Here is a 19,060-nt window from a genome sequence, read left to right on the forward strand (position 1 = left end):
TGAAGGTGCTTTTAACCAAGGAGGAATCCAACCCGTAGCTCGGGCTGGAAGATCAGCATCTAGCCCTTGAAGATAAACACCATGGTGGAAATTCTTGTCTCATTTAAAGCCGTGCAAAAGAGATTGAATAAAAATCGTGGAGATGTGAAGATACCAGTGTAGATCTGGGAAGGAGAGGGGTTGTCTCAGTGAAAACGATTCGCGAACTGAAGTTTGAACGGGGTTTTGTATTTTAAGTGCTTGGGTGATCCGTTTGCAGCGGGATTTGCTCCGGCTGCTGCTGGGGGAGCCGGTTTCCACCTTCTCTTTGCTGAGCACCTTTGATTGTGTTATTGGAAGAAGCTGTGAAGGGCTCTGACCCCTCAGCAGCTGAGGCAGGAGAACAGCCAGCAAAAGGGAAAAGAAACAGAAAAATTGCCTTTGTGCCTGCAGACTCCTTCCCAGGTACACATTTAATATGTTTTTCTTCTGGCAGAGCGTGGGGAATCGCATGAGTTACCGAGGGAGGGAGGTCCTGCGAGGCTGGCGGGGTGTCTGTGTGGACGAGGGTGGGCACAAGAGGTGCTGGAGGGGTGGCTCGGGGTTTTCCAGCGAAGGCAGACAGGACCCCTTGCCGGATGATGCACAACCCGTGTTCCAGCAGAAAAGGGCTGTTTTGCGAGCATCAGGGGAACGACTGCGTGTCCATCCTGCAAGGGCTTGCTGGGGGTTGGGGAGCAGGTTCCTCGGTGGTACGGAGCTGGGGGGTGGGATGTGTGTGGCCCCCTCGCCTGGGCTCCCCACCCCACTCCTCCCCTTGGCAGGACAGGGATGGGGACAGGGATGGGGATGGGGACGGGGACGGGGACGGGAGGACTGAAACATGGCAGCCAGCTCTGCGCCGTGAGTGCACACGCTTCTGCTTCAGCCTTTTCCGACCATGTCTGGAGGGGGGGCCCAGCTTCGTGCTGGCTTTCCCTACCAGCACCGAGCTGCCTGGTGGCCTCTGCTCGGTGGGACCAGGTGGTGGGAGCCCACACCAGCGGCACGAGGGCCTGCAGCACCTGATAGCACCCAGGGGTGCCAGCCGTGGGGCTGGCTGGGGCCGATAAGCCCATGTGCTGCCACCGGGGCATGTGCGGGAGGAAGATACGAGGCGGGAGGGTGTTCGGTGGCTGCTGCTTGGTACAGGGAGGCAAGCTGGGAGCTCGCACCGGAGCCCGGGGGCTGCAGTGGGGAAGGGAGTGATTTCACGGCAGGCAGGGAGCCCTGCCGGCTCTGGGAAGGAGCTGGCTTTTCTGGGGGTTCAGCTTCAAGCAGAGCATGGGCTGTTGCTCCGCGCGTGTTTTCCAGCGTTGAGTTTCCCAGTGTGCATTTTGTAATATTTGGCCAGCTTGTCCCCCAGAACTGCTTTTGGAGGAGCAGTAGAGGTACGTCCCATCCTGCACCCCCAGGGATGCATCCCGTCCCGCAGGGAGGCTGGCTTCTTGTGCTGGGATGTGGAGGGCACCCTGCTTTACCCTCCTCTCCGTGCAAACTGAACCTGTTCTCACACCTGGTACAAGTTCCCCAGGGGAACGCGACGTGGGAACGTTAAGGTGTAGTAAAGCTGTGCCAGCTCCTGCCCACAGACGCTGCGTCCTGCGTAGAAGTGGTCAGTGTGTGGAGGTGTCCTGTGCTCCAGCTGCCGGGGCCAGCTCCAGTGGGACACACAGCTGCTGCCTGGCCACCGCCAGAAGCAGGGGTGCAGACCTGCGAGGGGAAGGGCTTGGGTAGCTTTGGTCAAGTGCTGTGTCTCAGGCCAGGTAAAAAGCTACAGCAGCACATTTGTCCAAGTGGCGGTGTCAGAATCAGACCTCGTCACGTATCTTCCTATCCTTCAGGTGATCTGTGCATCTGTCACTGTGTTATTTAGTCATTAATCTACAGTCAGTTTATACCCACTGCAGGAAACCTTCCCTACCATCACACATGGCCTGGAAGTGAAGCGGGGGGAGCATGTTTGGGCTGCTGAGCTGGGGGTCCAGCACCATGAGCAGAGCTGACCTTGTTTGCTGAGTCGCTAGGGCAGGGGTTAGGAGGGCGCTCAGCAGGGGTTAGGTTGGTGCTCAGCAGGGGTTAGGTTGGTGCTCAGCAGGGGTTATGAGGGTGGTTGGCTTAGGCAGGAGCATCACCCTGTTACTGTGCCTGGGCAGCACTGGGTATGGAAAGTCACCCCTGGCAATGCTGGTGCTGGCTGCCCCGTGCCCCCCGTGCCTGTCTGTGGCCACCCTCGGTCCCCAGGTATAACTTCACAAATGCCCTTTGCTCTTCACTGCTGATTTTGTCTTTGTTTCAATTTGCAACATCTAAAAAAAAAATAATAATACCAGCCACATTAACAGCAAAATGCAAACGCCTTGATGTGCTTGAAGTGCTTAAAATGCCTCATTTTGATAACTTCCCATAGCAGAAGTGCAAACTGGTGGAGATTAAAGCAAATTAGCAGAGCAGAGAGGCAGGACGGTGGGTACCGGTGTGGCTGGGGAGAGCAGGTAGCTGAAGTAGGAGCACAGGGTGATGCTCAGCACCCTGAAGGGTGATGCTCAGCACCCTGCTGTGCCATCACCCCACTCGGTCTTGCTCTGGCTCCTTGGAGCTGCTTTGGGCCGTTCCTCTGCCAGGCTGACTGCAGCAAGCAGCCGGCAGCGGATAAAGTAGAAAAAGACGTTCACGACGTTAATGAAAGCTTTGACAAAAAGGAAGCGAGGGAAACTATTGTCTCCTTGGCCTTATTCTCATAATGTCTGCGTGTAATAAGTCTTTTGGTTATGCTTGCGGCTTCTGTGACAAAGCAGTGATTTAGGGGGCTGTCTTTACAGAGGCAGAGCGGCCCACATGGGCCAAAGTGCTGGTGAGTAATATTTTACCACAAATTGTTGTAACTGGAGCTTGACAACTGCAGTAGGAAGGAGGGTGGGGGATTGCATTTGATTTATTAGACGACTTACTGCAATTTGCAAGCGCGAGCTTTATGCTAGTGCAGCCACGGATTTGCAAATCCTGCGAGTCAAAGTCCCTGTGAGTGAAACTGGGGAGGGGAAAACTGCTGTGTTTTGCTGCCAGGACCCCCAGAGGTGGCCTGGGTCGGCGGGAGGCGCGCAGGCACCGTGGCTGCTCACCGGCTCCTTGAACTGCCAGCATCTCCGGGTGCCCAGGAGCCTTTCCCATGCACGGCCGGTGCAGTATGCCAGTGGCGACCAGGGGTTCTGCCTTTTGGTGTGGACATCGAGTGTCCATAATTCCTCTGGCCAGCAGCACTTTCCCTCTCAGCCTTCAGATGAAGCCAGAAGTTAAAGGGATGTTTTCCTAAATCCAACCTGTGAAGCATCTTTAAGATGAGCTTGAACGAGGGAGGAAGGCTGCTTGCTTGGGCTTGCATCACTGTGAAAATTCAGGTCATGTTTACTACGGGCAGCTGGAAAATGATGATCTCAGATGCTAACGAGTAACATCTGAGGGGAAGCCTTAAAACATTGCACTGTTGTGTAAGCACCTACTTCACTTTTTTCCAAAACCAGTTTAGCTATTTTTAAAGATCCATTTGTCCCCTTAAGTACCTGCCGTCGGCTTATCTAAAATAAGTGAAAGAGAACAAGAGGTTGCCCTTCCTTTCAATTCCAAATGGAAAAATGGGTTTGTCGGTTTTGGGTTTTGTTTTTAAAGACCTCGAAACAACAAACAAACCCACTGTATAGCTTCCTTTCTGCTTCAGAAAGGATAGCTACCTACAGTCTGAGGGCTTTTTGTCCTTCTGCAAGCCGACCTTGTGCAATTTCCTTTATTTACATTTGGCTGGCACCGGGCTCGTTGACTCTAAGAGCTTACACAACCGCTTCGAGAGGAATACCGAGGCTTGGAGAAGCAAGTTCTGCCCCGTGTTGTCCTCTTATTTACTGGTACAAAGTAGATCTACAGTGCTACTGAATAAAAGTAAGTATTCTTATCCAATTTTGTACTGGCCTTAGTGCCTTTGTACCAGGAGAACGGAGGAGGTCATGGGTAATTAATTTAAACCGGGTGGGAAGGATTGCTAGGAAAAGTTGCTGTGCAGGGAGACAGCCGATAGCGTTGCAGTTTGACGTGCTTTTGTTTGTCAGCTGTGTGCAGCCTTTGTAATGCTTTTTCTGGGGGGCAGGGGAGGTGTTTTTGGGGAAGTTGTTGCCAATAATGTTTGTTCCCCACCGTCATTGAGCCAGAGTCCCGTCTGGAGACAGATTAGTTTCCCAGGACTTTGGTATTTGCCTTAAGCCTGCTCCACTTGCACGCATGGTCACCTGTCCTAGGACTTCTGCAACAAGAAGGAAACCAAACTGTGCCTGATCCACATCAGTGGTGTGATGGTTCCTCCCACAGGCGGTTCCTTTGCACCTCTAATACACGTGCTGATATTTGGAATTAAGCAGCATTACTCCTCAGAGGGTTTGGTGATGCCAGGAGTTACGGGCTGTGCAGGGAAGGGTGCACCTCAGCTGGTGTAAAAAGAAGTAAGGTTTGAGGGGGAAGAGAATTGCCCTTTACTGCGACTGTCCTGCTGTGTGGTAGGTTGATTTTGGATACATAAGCTGCCTAGCCTGGCACAGAGAAAGTATTCTGCAAGTCAGAGAGATAAAATAATTAAATAATTACATGATTGCGTGCTTCTTTAAGACTTGAGGGCAATGTTCCTAAGTGCCACCAATTCAGTCACCACTCAGAGGAAGAAAAGGCTCCTAATCAGGCCTCCCCAGTAAGGGTTTATAAGAGTACCCTTGAGGTCAGCACTAATCCACCAGCTTCCAAAGCAGAGGATTGCCCAACTCCAGGGTGAACACACTACTCCGGGCTGGGGAAGTGGCATGTGACAGCCATGCTGGATGCTTTCCCTTCGGGGAGGGGTAGCAGTGGCCAGACCCAGCAAGGACCCCATGGGGCGATAGCTGAGCCAGCCTCCTAGGGATGGAGAAGAGGGAGAAGAGGAAAGTTTCTTCATTTTCTTTATTTAAAAAAAAAAAAAAGAAAAAAGAAAAAAGAAAAAAAAAGAAAAAGTTTATTGCAAAACTCAGTGTTTTAGAGTATTTCCAGAGTCCACTAGGTCTGTTACAAACAAATCAGTAAATCCTGCTTTGAACGCATTAAAGCCTGCTTCTGGGTCTTCTGCGCCCGCACACACACATACTCACTCGCTCCCCTGCTCGTGCCGCTACACAGACAGCAACAGAAACGTACTGTGAGGTCAGTGACAAACATTATTTGATCTGTATTGGAAATTTTTGTAAAAAAAAAAAAAATTAAATTACAGTAGAACCTCGTGAATCTGCAGAACAGGGAGCTTCCACACACACGCAAAACCTGGAGGCCTTATCCCACTTCCAAGCAGAGTTGTAATAGCAAAGTGCTGTAGTGAGGTCTCATATCACAAAGACTTCAATAATCTTACAATTATAGTCTACAGAACATTTACCAAAATGCTTGAAGTATCATAAATTAACAATAAATAAAAATTACATCTTAATGCAACATTGTTATTTGTTCATTTACTCACTGATTCACAAAACTCTAGTTCTCTGTAAGGGGTCTTCCAGTCCTGGGTGCAATGCAGCGAGGTTCTGCTGGCCGTGATAAAGTGCTGAGGCAGAGGAAGGACACGAGACCGCAGGTCTCGGGCAGTGAGGATGAATAGCTCTAGCCACTTGGTTGCAAGAGTGCCTGTCTTTTTTTTTTTTTTTTTTTTTGACACCTAAGACAGAAAAAACACATCAAGCACCTTCCCAAGAGGTTGATTTTTTTGTTGTTGGTGGTTTTCTTTTTTCTTTTCTCAGATTGTCCCACATTTCTATGGCTGGCAAAATACAGACAGGTCAGCATAGCAGTTAATGCATGATGCCACTTCCACTTAAATACACAGAAATGTTTGGGGGTTTTTCCCCTCAAACCAAAACAGACTTGTTTTATTTGTCCCCCTGAGTTGCCTAGAGGCGTTAAGATGCATATAGGTGGGGTAAGCAAGCTTGCATCACTGGGAGGAGGAATCTCTCCCATTAAGACTAAATGAACAGCTAATACATTGTCTTTTGTCATTCCCTTCACGCCTTCCATGTGCACAGGCTCCAGTTAAGTCTCAATGAAGTCAGCAGAAAAAAAAAACAAAACAAAACCAAAAACCAAAACCTCGTGCTGACTTTGGGGGAGCAGGGAGAGCCAGGGAAGGGGGTACAGCTCTAAGCAGCAGCCCCGTGCCCCCAGGGGTGGCAGGCTGCTGGGGCTGGGTGACATGAGGCTTCCCATGATCATTCTGTGATGCGGCAGAGATTCCCAGGTGCACCTCTTAGCGAAGGTTTCAGGTACATTAAGACATACTGGGCCAAATCCTCCCTGCGGGGTTGGGCTGGTGGCAGCAGCAGAGCCAGGTCCGTTGACACCAGCTGAGGCCTTATGGAAGGAGATGCTCGAGCTGTAGTTTAGTATTTTTTTTTCCTTTTTAAATAACAACTGGGTTACCTAAGACCTACCTATTAAAAACAGCTACACTATGCTGTAAGAGTAAGTTTCCCAACAATTTCACAAGCTAGCAATACAAGATAGGTATTGAAGAGATGGATGTCAAGACAGCTTTCCGCTATGCAAAAGATTATTTTTCCTCTCCAGTTTAAACTAACCTCCTTTAACAATCTGAGAATAAATTAATAAATACTAGTTAAATTAGAAACAGTACATCAGATCTGACTATCAATAGAAAAACAGTCCTAAGGATACCAGTTGGGAGAAGAAAAATGATCTTATGAAGTATGTGCAGTAATAACTGGCCATAAAGACATACAGAGCCTTATGACTTCCCAGCATTTGTGATGTTCAAGTTAATTAGAAACCATTGCTAATGTTCTTAAGTCAGCTATCTAGCCTAGCCTCCTCCTCAAATCTAAAACATGAGTCCATATTCTTCCAGAAGAAGAGTCAGTTGGCTACTGGCGGTGTACAAAATGCTTGTCTCCAGTTTGTATCATCAGTTTCTTGCCTGCATGGTATTTGTGGTAGGGGATGGATGAGGACAGGCAGAGGCTGAGCTGCTTCTGCTGTTGCTATTCTCAGTTTGTGTGGATCGGTCAAACCTTTACTTATGCTTGTTATTGGGAAAGCAGGAGTGTGCATCACATCTTCATGCTAGACAGAAGTTACTCTTATGTGGCTATCCGTATTTTTCTATGGAGCTTTCCATTGTTGGTTAAAAAAGTTCTAATAAAAAAAGTCGGTAGCAACTGTTCACATTTAAAATTTCACATTCCCTTTAGAATGTAGTTTTAAAACGTGGAGCAGAGCTGACATTTTCCCCAGTCTTACGCTGAGTAGATTAGATGGAGAAGGAACGGTTTTTTATGCCACGCCATCACAGCCTTTTCCTGAATTTTCTGCTTTTCCAATATCCATTTCAATAAAGTCATCTGGTGGATCTGGGGCGACCTCCACCACACTCTCCTGTGTGCACTGCTGCTGGCGGTGGCACAGCCCAGCCTTGCACGGTCTCACCAGGGAGAGAAACACAGCACCCAGGACCATGCCAGCAGCACAGGAGTAGAAGGCTGAGCTGTAGTTCTGCGTCGTATCCACTAAGACACCTAAAGAAAACACACATACAGCAGTTAGCCACAGCTGACTCTCCTTCACCCATCCATTCATCCCTCCTGTAGGATTTTTAATCCGGGTACCACCGCATCATTTGATTTGCAATCACAAGCTACTCGACAACAAGCCGATGCCAACTGAAAAAAGTAAAAACCTTGTCTCCAAGGGTACAGTGTTGTCCTCAGGCAAGTCAGAAGCCTCTGGGTACCACTAAGCCTGATGCATCTCAGGCATCTGTGTACTGCGATAGAGACTTCACCTTTCTGCAGCGAGCAGCAGGAACACGCAGTGAGAGCGATTTGCTTCTGCCGTTCGCTAGAGCCTGAAGTGATGCCGGGTTTAGGTTTCTAACAGGATCGGGGTAGCACTGCAGTATTTTCCTTCTGAGGTTCCTCAGTGGAGGCTGCCTCATCTGTGGGACTCTGCAGAGCTGCATTGCAGTAGTCTTCTGGCTCCGGGAGTCTAATACTAGTTGCACAGCTTTTAGGGTAGCACTACAGTTAGCACTGCCAGAACACTCTCTAGACAGAGACCAGCACCCATAGCTATCAAATATACCAAAAAAAAAGTTAAGACTGTAAAAGTTTGAGTTACCTGCAAGGGGTGGTCCAGCCAACCCAGCTAAGCTTTGAATGAAGACGTAGACTCCAGCCGCAGAAGACATCTTGGCGATGCCAACCACATCGTCTTCTGCCAGGAGGGGAATATGCGTGCCCGCCACCGTTCCCAGCATAAACCCAAAGAAGATGCTACATGTCATCAAGCCCCAGAAGTCAGAGGCAAAAGGGAAGGCAAACAACGCTACAGACAGCAGAACAACGCAGATGAGCTCGATGTAGATCTTGCGGATAGGCTTTTTGTTGAGGACCCAGCCAGCTGAAATTCTTCCAAAGACCTCTGCGATGGCCATGGCTGACAGTATGTACGCAGAGTGGTCCTTGCTGATGCCAAGGCTGAGGCTCAGGGGAATGATGTAGAGGGAGGGAGCGAAGAAGCCCAGGGTAGCGAACAGGCCAAAGAATGCATAACAGATAAAGCTATAGTCTCTCATCACAGAAAAGTCCAGTAGTTTGGTTTTTGGTTCTGGAGGGGTGCTGTTATTTTCAGCAAGTATCTGTACGTGTTCCTTTGGTTCTTCACTTTTCGGCTCTGCTTTGGTGTTTCCAGGCACATTGCTGGGTGAGGTAGTTATTTCTACTCCTGAGTCTATGGACTCTATTGAGGTGCGTGTTTGCTCATTTTCAAGCATGTACTTTGTCTCCGTGGGCTCTTCTGGAGGAGGCTGTGCTTTCACTTCTTCTTGCTCTTTGATGACAATGGGTCGCAGCAGTGATCCACAGATGACGATGCTTAGCTGTAGCACCCCGACAGAAAGCAGGCTGTACCTCCAGCCAATCTGCTCCTTCAAAGCAGTAATTGCTGAGGGAAGAGGGCAGAAGAAAGTGGAACTAAAAAAGCCTGTAGTTACACTGAGGAGCTCTTTCAATGTACAGCTAGTGAAGTAATGGGAGCCTCATCACTAGAGGGTCCCAAGCACCTCAGCTCTCACAGAGGCTGAGCAGGGGTCCCTCCTGGTCCACCCAGGGATCTGACACCCACATTCCTCCCACCAGCTGCAGCAGACAAGAGCTAGAAGCTGCATGTAACACCTGGCTAGCAGAACCTAGCCTCTAGGTAGTCAGTTTTGAGGTCCCAGCAGGTTTGGGATGCGCAAGCACAAAGGTGGTGTTATTTTTAGTGAATGAGAGCAAACCCAACACTCTGGTTTCCTCTCTGAGCTGACCCCACCCTGAAACCAGCTACTAGAGCTGAGAGACTTCCTCTACTCAAAGGTGCATGTCACCGCTTCATTGCGAGCCTTCACTTGCAATCAAAGCAGCTTTGCAACAGGTTTCAGGCACGAGCAGGCACGCGCAGCAGCAGACCACCTGAGCTGCAGAGGTGACACGGTGACTGGCACACAGCATCTGGGGACAGGCGCCCAGAAGGCTGGAGCGGTTTGGCAGCCTGCACCAAGCACAAGCCCACTAACCTTTAGGAACAGTTACGTATATTGCAAATGTTTTGAATAGCTGAAGTCTTAATTTTCAGCCTGCTAGATCTACGCAGGGAACCTGGCAGGCTGCATATTGGTCAGGCACGTCCTGCTCCAGCAGATCATGCTGGGGAGGGCTCAGGCATCCTTAGACCAGGTCTCTGGCATTACTTTTAACCCTGCCACAGGCACAGGAGCAACCACCTGTGGGCTTTAGCAGCTCATGGGAATGTCCAGGAGCACCAGTTCTGTACTGATGGCCTTTGGCTCCCATTTGCTTGGGGAAAAGGACTGGAGCAACGTTGTGCTTTAGGCATGCACGTATGAAGCCACAGCGTTTGGGCACTGTACCTGGTGCAAAGGAGAAGACAGCAAAACATTCCCCTGTAGATGCCACTGCTGTGACCAGCGAACGTCTTTTGTCAAAATACTGTGATAAAATGGTGACAGTCGGGAGGAAAGAGAGGCAGTATCCAAGGCCTGTGAATAAATGCCAAAAATTGCCATAACAACAAGTAAGGGAGGGGGAAACACCGATGCGAGAACACGTTAAGTCAGCTTTCCCAGTGGCGAGATTACAGTATCATTTCAGCCAACTCAGCAAGTCATCCTGGAAAAAAAATCATTGGGGAAACCAGAATGTTATTTTTTTAAATTGGAGGGGGGAAAAAAAAACACAAAAAAACAAAACCAAACCAAGAGGCCCAACCTCCCAAACCTGCTAAATAATGCCTTCTGTTCCCAAACAGCCAGCAGGGTCCGCTTTGAGGACCTCATTTGCTTAAAGAATTTGAGCCCGTAGCAATTGCTCCCCTAAGCAAGGTAAGCTCCTGGCCATGGATGTGAGCAGGACACCCAGGCCAGACTGGGGAGGGGGAGAAGTATCAGAAAAAAAAAAGAAGACAGAAGGAGAGGTTAGAGGATTTGACCCTGTGAACAGCTTTCATCTCCCCCACAACCCCCGTCAATCAGAAGCAATCAGTACAGCTGCACTAGCGTGGTGGTCTGCAGGACCAAGTCCCAGGGTGGTCCCCAGGGTGAGACAGGGCAGAAAGCCAAGCCTTGAGCCCAGGCTGTCACCCGTACCAGGACAGAGAGGTCAGCTCAGAAGGGGCAGCAGCAATTCTCAAGCACTCCCCATACTATGGAGAGTAAAAAACAACCTGGCCAGAGCCACGCTTGCAGGAAGCCACAGGAGAGAGCAAAGTGTTCGGCTGGTAGGGGAATAGGACAACTCACCAGAGACGACACCGATGGTGACATACATGTCCACAACAGTGTGGGCAAAGGAGGCGGAGACCATGCCGGTGCTGATCAGCACCCCTCCGGCCATCACCACGAAGCGGTGACCAAAGCGATTGCTGAGGACAGTCGACAGAGGAGCTGGATGTGCAGGAGGGGAAGAAAGCCATGGTCAGCACCCAAATCTGCAACTTCACCAGCTATCATCTCCTTCAGAGGCTCTTCTTGTACCCCTGCCCAGGTCCCCGTGACATGCCACCTCCCTTCCCAGTTGGCCTCATAGCAGAGCATCCCCCCGGAGCCGTTGTGGAGCACTGCACAGCTCATGGCACTTAGGACGCGCTAAAAAGTCATCAGAAGAGACCAAGACAGGTGCGGGGCAGCCTGGGACGAGCCTGCAGCAATATCCACAAACACCAGCGCATTTCAGCGAGGCTCAAGTAATTTCTAGTCCTTTTCAGCACCGTTACGTTTTAAAACTCTTGGTTTTGCCCCCAGTGGAGAGAGCTGAACGGCCAGGCCAGGCTCAGCGACATGGACCACATCCCTGTACCATGCAGAAGGACACGAGACTGGGCTCAAAAGGGACTGCCGGGCTGACAGAGACATTTATTGTCATTTCAGGGACATGCAGCCTCTGGGCTTTACGGCTATTACTTATAGTGAAGCCATTAGAGACACCAAGAGTCACAGGTACCAGGTCCTCATATGCTGAGTCAGCAGTACAACTGCCCGCTGTGCTTGTGCTGAACCCTGCTGCTCTTACCTGTGAAGGTCTGTACAAACACACATATGGATATTATCCAGGATATCCTGCTGTTGGTTTCGTCAAAGCTTTCCATCAGATCATTGAAGAAGACGCCAAACGATTTTATGATGCCGTACGTTAGAGCTTCCACAAAGAAGAAAGCAAAAGCAATTGTCCAACCCCATCCTCCATCAGGCACTTTAGTATAAACATTTGGAGCCGTGCACGGCATTTTTACAGCTTTGACAGTCATTTTGATCTGGAAAAGAGGGGAGAAAGAGCCAGGCATCAGTTTAAGGTTAAATTTGCTGGAAGAGGCATGGCCTAGCAGCCAAAACACCCCTAAGGCACTTCTAGCTGGTCCCTGTGCTGCCCAGGGATTTAAATGCAGGAGCTGGGCTGAAGTTTCTGCCTTGGTCACCCCATGGGGCTCATTTCTCCTGGTGCCCTTTGAGCCCAGCACAGAAACTGTCTGCTCAGCACCCAGGCAAGCTGTTCCCATCAGCACAGCCCAGCGCCTGGGAGCCGTCATCTGTATTTTGGTGCGTGGGGGCGGATGGATGCAGTTCGTGCAAGATCCACCGCAGGACCCAGCGCGGGCTGGCGGAGCTGCAGGAGCTCCCCAGGAGCGCCAGTTCTCCTCGCCATGTCCTCCTGCCCAGCCTGGGGTGGCCAGTGACATCTTGGTGCCACCCATCTGCTGTGGGATCAGTCAACGGCACAACCCACCGTGGCACCCTGCCGTGTCCTGAACCCACTGGGCAGCCGCTGGCACTCGGGGTGATGGTGACTCCTCGGGAGCCTGCCCCCCCTCCCCCCCCCCCCCCCAAAATAACTGCTGCAGGGCTACCAAGCCCGGCTGCCCACTGCGCTGTAGCCTCACAAGAGGGGGTAGGGACACCCCTGCTGCCACCAGCTGCCTTTGCTGTCCCCTGCAGCCCTCGGGGTCACAGCTGCGCCCAGGGCAGGAGGCGGCTGCGGCCCCAAGGGCTGCAGGGGAGCACCCTCCGGAGGGGAGCACCCCGTGTACCACTGGGGGTCTCTCCAGCCCCGCTCTGTGCCACCTGGGGATGCACTGAGGCAGGTTTTGCCCCGCACGGGGCTCCCGGCCAAAGCCGAGCCCTGCCACACCTGCAGGGCAGGGCACCCCGCGAGGGGACGGCGAGGTGGCCGTGGCCGGTGGCCAGTGGCCATGGGCTGCCTTGGCCCCACGCCCGCGGTGTCCCGGGCACAGCGTGAACCTGCGGCTCTTGCGGGCGGCGCGTTTCCTCCCCGTCCCCAGCAGCCACCAGGCATTTCCCTCCTCCATTTTATACTCCAGACCATCGGCGTGACTTTCTCGGCAGGGAAAGCCGAGGCGGCTCCGGCAGCGCTTCCCCATCCCACGGGGGAACTTCTCACGGAGGAGCAGGCGAGTGCGTGCGCGGTCCCGGTGACACCGGCACCCACCGGGACCCGCGAGCGGCTCCGCGGGAGCCAGGGGTGGGGGCTGCAGACACCCACCGAGGGCTCCCCAGAGCGGGGCAGGGGGCTCTGCACCCCGCCGGCCCTTCTGCAGTGCTGCGCGGTGGGTCGAGGCTGGTGGACGGCCCCGGGAGAGGGGGGGCTCTGCCGAGGGATGGAGCGAGGCGTGGGCTCCAGCATCCCCCGGCGCTGCCTGCGCCCCGCTCTGCGGCAGCCCGGGCCGGGGGCTGGGGCAGGACCACCGCCGGGTGCCCGGGAGTTCGGCCTCTGCCCAAACTTTGTGGGAAGTGCCTGGACCCCCCCCCACCCCGAGAAAGGCAACGGGGCTGCAATGCATTCCTGTGTCTCTGCACAAGGAGCGGGGGAGATTAGATTAGAAGGAAGCACGCTATTTAGAAGCAGAAAGAAAAAAAAAACCACCACCAGCACCAACCCAAACCTTGGCGTACATGATACACGTTTAAAAATTAAAAGATTACGGTGGGAAAAATAATTAAAAATTAAAATGCCGGAGCTCAGGGGCCCGGCGTGCCCGCCCGCCCACCCCCCCTCGCCTGCATCACTTTCCGAACATTTCAGACCTGATTTCTGCATCGCCACCGCCGCACCGGCTCCTCGGCGTGCGCCGGGGCCGCCAGCTAAAAATAAAGGGATGCGGAAAAGGGGAGGGGGAGGAAAGCAAAAAGGCAGGGAAAATAAAAAGAAATAATAATAATTGGGGTGGAAAAAAAAAATCCGAACAAAGCCCACCCACCCTGCCCTCCCCTCCCCCGGAGCCCCCGGGCGGGAGCCCACTCACCGGGCGGCGGGGTGCTGCGGCGGGGCTAGGGGCTGCCCATGGCCAGGGCGGGCGACCCTCGGCGGCGGGGCGGCGAGAGGAGGCGGCCCCGCTGCCCGCCGGCCTCCGGCCGCTGCTGCTCCCGCTGCCCGCGGCGGCGGCTGCTCTGCGCTCGCTCCCAGCCCTTATATACCGGCTGGAGCCGGTCTCCGCCGGCGGCTCCGCAGCGCCATGTGCGCGCCGGGCCCGGCTCGCCCCAGCGGCGGCGCCGGCACCGCGTGTGCGGCGGAGGGCGGCGCTGCGGGAGGGGGCTCGGCTCTCCCGGCGCCCCCGGGCCGGCACCTGCCGGAGCGGGCTGGGCTCCCCCGCCGCGCCTCAGCCCCCCGCACCCCCCACCGAGCCCGGGGGGCTGGCGCGGCGCCGGGCGCAGCAGGTCTCCGCCGGATCGGCCGGGCCGCGGCTGCGCTGCGGGGTGGGCGCTGCTGCACGGGGGGCGGCGGGGGGGCACCAAGCTGTGGCGGTGCTGAGCTGGGGAGGGGGCACCAAGCTGTGGCGGTGCTTGCGGGGGGGGAGTGCCCCACCTGCCCGTGCAGCCCTTGGGGGGCAGGCGGGGGTCCCATGGCAGGGGCTGTGCCGGGTGGGTGCCCCGGTTCTGAGTCCTTTGGTGCAGGAGGGGCCCGATCCCCTTCTGGGGAGGGGGCACGATGGCGCGAGTGGGGCTGCAATGGCATGAGCAGGCAGCCAGCACACTGTCCCGGCACACTTTGGCCCTTTGGGCAAGCTCGCCTTGGTCTGGCCAGCTCCTGCCCTCCTGGCCCTGCCGCAGCGGGATGCCGCGGTGGGATACAGCACCGGGAGCAGCCGGGTTTAGGCTGGGCAGCCGCCATCCTGCTCAGCGTGTGAGGGGCTGGGGCTGGGATGGGGCTGAGCACACACCAAAGCCCTGCACGCCGTTTCTGGACATGCTGGCGTGCACTGGGCCCAGCCGTGCTCCGGCATGGCGGGCAGCGTGTGTTGCATTTTTAGGGGAAAACATCTCCTTCACGTAGGGAGGTTAAGCAGTAGCGATTTGTGAGTCAGACTGGAAGCAGGCGAGACCCGACTCACCACCTGTGTGGACGGGGAAGGAAGGGAGCGGGGGGAGCAGACATCTGGCACGGAGAGCACGGGGCAGGAGTCCTTCCCATGCCCAACAAAGGGGGATGGACCTAAAGCCATGAGTGCTTTCGGGTTTCCCCTGTATTTCCCTGAAATCAGTAAAAAAGAGGAAAATCTGACAGCGTTGTGTTTCCCATCTCAGTGCGTCACAGCCACTGCCGTCGCTGTGTGCTGGTGCTGGCCTCGGTGTGCTGGGCACGGACAGGTGCTGCTGGGGAGGTTTTGGAGCCTCACCCCATTCCTTGGGGCTCATGGTGAGTGACCTGTGCCCGCAGGTGACAGCAGAGGGCTCGGGGTGGGGTGCTGAGCAGACCCCTCCTCGCCTGCCCTCCCGTGCTGGCCCGGGACCCCAACCGCAGTGTTCTGGGTTCACGTGGAACCTGGTGGTTTGGGTTCACACCCCTGGAAAAAGCACCCAGGTTAAAAAGCTCCTCCAGCACCTCCCATGTCAGCCAGGACTGCTGTGTCTGCGTGGGCGGGCGTCCCTTCTGCTGCTTCTGTTGGTTTTGTCGCTGGGGGGTTGCTAGTGGGGCAGCACAGGTGTGGGTAGGGGGCAGTGGGGGCAAATTCTACAAACTTCTGACAAATGAGGTGAATTAGCTATTGCCTTCACTTGGGGGCTTTGAGGAAGCTGCCGCTGATTTCTCACGGCAGTGCCGGTCCAGCGGCCGCTGGTGATGCTCACACCCTCACAGGGAGGTTTCGGCACCTTCACCCCTTGCAGGTTTGTCCTGAACAAGCTAAAATCCAGGTGCTGGCCATGGGGGGCGATGGGGACTGTGCCCGGTGTGTCCCCGGGGAGCCTCCTACCGCCCTGCCCTGCAGGAAGCCCCTTCCTCCGAGGGGTTCTGCCTCCCAGGGGTACGGACGAGGGGCAGCCCCCGCGTCTGGCCTCCAAGAGCCGATAGATCCCGTTATACAAGCCTTTCCTTGGGAATGGGTCACCCTCCCGGAGCTGTAATTCCTCCTGGCAGCGACAGTGCAAGTGGTTATGGGACAACAAAGGAGGTTTGTGCCTCCAGGGGAGAAATAACAACGCAAATATCTTTGGCATGAAAAAACAAAAGCGATTTACTCCTTGGTATTTCTTGTCAATACTTTGCATCTGTCTCCGCTTCACCTTCCCATTCCTTTCCTTTGGGCTTTCCAAGTGCCGTAAGGCTCTGGGGAGCGGTGGGGGCCCCAGGGGCCCCGTGAGAGGGACGGGGCTGGTGGCTGCAGCCTCTCCAGCCCAGGGCTTCCCAGCTCCCCTGGAAAATCCTCCTTCCCCCATCTTGTTTGCCTGCTTCGGGGGGATTTCCCCGTCTGCAGCCTGGCCTTGGCTTGGCCACATCTTGCCGGGTCCCTTTGCCCCGGTGCATCGGCGGTGGGTCAGCCCCGTGCCCGGCGGCGGCTCGCACCGGGACGTGCTTCTCCATCCTCCCAGGGGCTCCCGCGCCGCCCCAGCCAGGGGCCTGGCCGGTTCGGGGGTCCGTAAGCCATGGCGGAGGAGGGCAGGTGTCCTGGCGGGGGGCATAAATCAGCCGGGAGCTGGAAAACAGGGCGGGCTGCGAACAGGCAGGGAGCGCGGGCCCCTGCCTTCTGCCACCGGATGGTCAGGGACTTCCAGTTCATTTATGCCGCTGGGGTTCGCCCAGCCCTGCTCGGCATGGGTAATGTTTGCTCTGAAAGACGGGCGAAAAACATTCTCCTGTCTCAGGAGCTGGCAGAAATCCTAGTAAAGCTGCAGAAGTATGTTTTTGTCGGTGCTGCCTGTTCTGTTAGGGGAACTAGTATAAACTATTCCAGTAGAAAACCTTTTCCTGGAATAAAGTTTTGACTGTCTTCAGAGCATTGTCAGGACAGCTGTAGCGGGAATGGAGCTTTGCTGGTGACATGCTGGGCACGAGGAGGCCTGACGGGGCAGGTGCAGAGCTCATGCACCCCCTGCCCCATGGGCGAACCCCTCACAAGCACCTGCTGCCCTTTGCTGCGCTCGAATCAAAACTTAAAATCTGTGCGTGCTTAATTTGCAAACAAAACACGGATATTTTTTTCCCCCCACCTCCCCTTCCCTGGAAGCCTGGCCGTCCCTGCCAGGATGTGCCACCATCCATCCCCTCCGGGCTGTGGCTGGGCATCCCCCTGTGGAGTGGGGGTCAGCGCCATGAGCCACACCATGGGGGCACGTCCCCGTCGTGGGTCACTGGGCAGCCGTGGGGTCAGCACACAGCTCGAGCGATTGCTTCTGCTTGCCTGCCTCGGTTTCCCTGACCCTAGCTGGCACGAGAGGCGATGCTGGGACCCCGGGGGGTGGTTGTGGGATAACAGCGGGTGCCCGCTCTGGTTTAAATTTCTCACCCCCCCGCTGCATCCTTATCTCCTCGCCCCTGGCAGCCGGGATGGGGATGCCTGCTGGGGTTTTCAGCAGGAGAGCAGGGCCAGTGGCACGGGTTTGGGCCGGAGATCAGAGCTGTGACACCCCAGTGGGGTGCGAGCCCCCGGTGCTGGCAGGCCACCGCTCGGCTCAGCTGGCACAGCCGGGTGTGCTTCAAAGGGCGGCAGGTTTTTCTGGGCTCCGGCTGCTGCTTTGCTCTCCAGGCAGGCGTGAAAATGCAAAAGAATGTGAAAAATGTGAAAATGATCGTGCTGGCCCCAAGATTTGTAAACTTCTGGTTAATGTGTAATAAATACATGACAGATACTCCCAGTGCTGGGTGGGTGACCGCGGCTGCTCAGTGGTGGTACAGCCGGCGGTGGCATCCCTGAGCCGAGGGGGCATCTCCCCTCCCCTGCCCTGAGGCCAGCCCGGGGGGGTGTCCCGAGCAGCCCTGGCTGGAGAGGCTTTGGGGCTTTTCTGAACTGGTTTATCTGGTTTTGACTTATCCCTTGTCTTTCTGTGAACTGCCTTGTCTGGCTTGCTAAAAATGCCCTTTATTTATTTAATTCTTCCCTGTTACAGGGTGGGTGCTGTGAAGCCCAGGCGCACAGCACCCTGTCCGAGCGGTGCTGGCACTCACAGCCCAGCGCCACGCGGTGAGGAGCGTGGTGCCAGTGCCGGTTATCCACAAGCCTTGGTTCCTGGGCCTGATTCTGCTCGGGTAATTCATGGAGCTGGAACCACCAGTGCAGTATTTCCTGCTTGGCACGCAGTGAGGTGCCACAGCAACCGTGCTCCCACCATAGTTTGCCATAGGATCTCTTCTGAGTCACTTTTTTTTTTTTTTTTTGGGGGGTGTGTGTGTGTCAAAAATAGCTAAAAGGTGGTCCTTCCAGCTCTGCATGGGTCTGGTTGTAGCAAAGTTATAGGGCAACAGAGATGCTGCTGAAACGCAGGTCGTGGCCTGGTGGGGACCGGGGCTGATCACAGGGAGGTTCCCCCAACTGCCCTGGCACTGCCGGAGGGTGTGCACAGCATGCCATGGGGGCACAGCCGGCACTCGCCCAGGAGTTCGGGGGAAAAGGGACAGAGAGGCACCTCCACCAAGGAGCTCAGAGGCCAGCGCGCTGGAGTTGATGCCAAGGGGTGGCCTCACACTCTGCCGGGGTTTGGGTGTACGGTGGATGAGGATGGTTCTGCAGGAGCCTGGCAAGAGCCGTGCCAGCACATCCCACCTCCCACGGGTCATGTTCCACCTCTTCTTCAAATGGCCTCTGGGCATCAGAGATCAAGAGGTTTCACCTGACGCTAATGCATACCTTTCAGCCCCGGGTGACTTTCCCCTGCAATTCAGAGAGAGCATCCTTTGAAAATGGTTTGATTGGTTTTGTTAAGCCGTGTCATCCCGGCATCCCTCCCCAGTGTAAATGGAAAGGGCAGAGGTTTGTGGGCGAACATGGGTTTGGCTCCCTGGGTTTTTGCTTGTTTTTTTGGGTGGCTGCAGGTGCCAATGGGGCATCCCTGGTGCACAGTGCGCCGTGCAGGGTCACTGCACCAGGGACGGGATGGAGTCCAGCATGGTGCTGTGTGGAGGGTGCTTAGAGAGGCTGGGCTTGGCGGGGAGACCTGGCTCAGCTTGGCAAAGGGGCTCAGGAGCTG

The 19,060-nt window shown here is 54.9% G+C and overlaps 2 protein-coding genes across 9 annotated transcripts in view; one reads left to right on the forward strand and one right to left on the reverse strand.

Moving 5' to 3' along the window:
* Positions 1 to 3,753: 3,753 nt before the first annotated feature.
* Positions 3,754 to 19,060, forward strand: part of ARSG (arylsulfatase G) — a 36,207-nt gene continuing 20,900 nt past the window's right edge. Inside the window, exon 1 of one of the 4 annotated variants that reach the window (XM_040582050.1) lies at positions 3,754 to 3,951. The gene's annotated coding sequence lies outside the window, so the exon portion shown is untranslated. Of the gene's footprint in view, positions 3,952 to 14,466; positions 15,297 to 19,060 lie in introns of those variants that run through there. The other 3 variants (XM_040582047.1, XM_040582049.1, XM_040582048.1) reach the window with 3 other exon arrangements.
* On the reverse strand, positions 5,033 to 14,065 carry SLC16A6 (solute carrier family 16 member 6). Of its 5 annotated transcripts, none has more exons than XM_040582036.1 (6): positions 13,906 to 14,065; positions 11,661 to 11,901; positions 10,892 to 11,035; positions 10,004 to 10,132; positions 8,212 to 9,036; positions 5,033 to 7,610 (listed from the first exon to the last, which is right to left on the reverse strand). In XM_040582036.1, exons 2-6 carry the CDS (start codon positions 11,893 to 11,895, stop codon positions 7,369 to 7,371), a joined length of 1,575 nt encoding a protein of 524 aa, XP_040437970.1. In that variant the 5' UTR covers positions 11,896 to 11,901; positions 13,906 to 14,065; the 3' UTR covers positions 5,033 to 7,368. The 5 variants fall into 5 exon arrangements, with proteins under 5 accessions (XP_040437970.1, XP_040437972.1, XP_040437971.1 ...); XM_040582038.1 differs by lacking the exon at positions 13,906 to 14,065 and adding an exon at positions 13,688 to 13,819; XM_040582037.1 differs by lacking the exon at positions 13,906 to 14,065 and adding an exon at positions 12,884 to 13,053.

This window comes from Falco naumanni, chromosome 1, assembly GCF_017639655.2.
Source record: "Falco naumanni isolate bFalNau1 chromosome 1, bFalNau1.pat, whole genome shotgun sequence".
Lineage (NCBI taxonomy): Eukaryota > Metazoa > Chordata > Aves > Falconiformes > Falconidae > Falco > Falco naumanni.

Coding starts and splice junctions, on each gene's coding strand:
- SLC16A6 (XM_040582035.1), bottom strand. CDS start 12,339: ATGGGTGGCACCAAGATGTCACTGGCCACCCCAGGCTGGGCAGGAGGA. Junction 10,133..10,891: donor CACCATCGGTGTCGTCTCTG/GTGAGTTGTCCT, acceptor ATTTATTCACAG/GCCTTGGATACTGCCTCTCT. Junction 7,611..8,211: donor GGCTGGACCACCCCTTGCAG/GTAACTCAAACT, acceptor TGTTTTCTTTAG/GTGTCTTAGTGGATACGACG.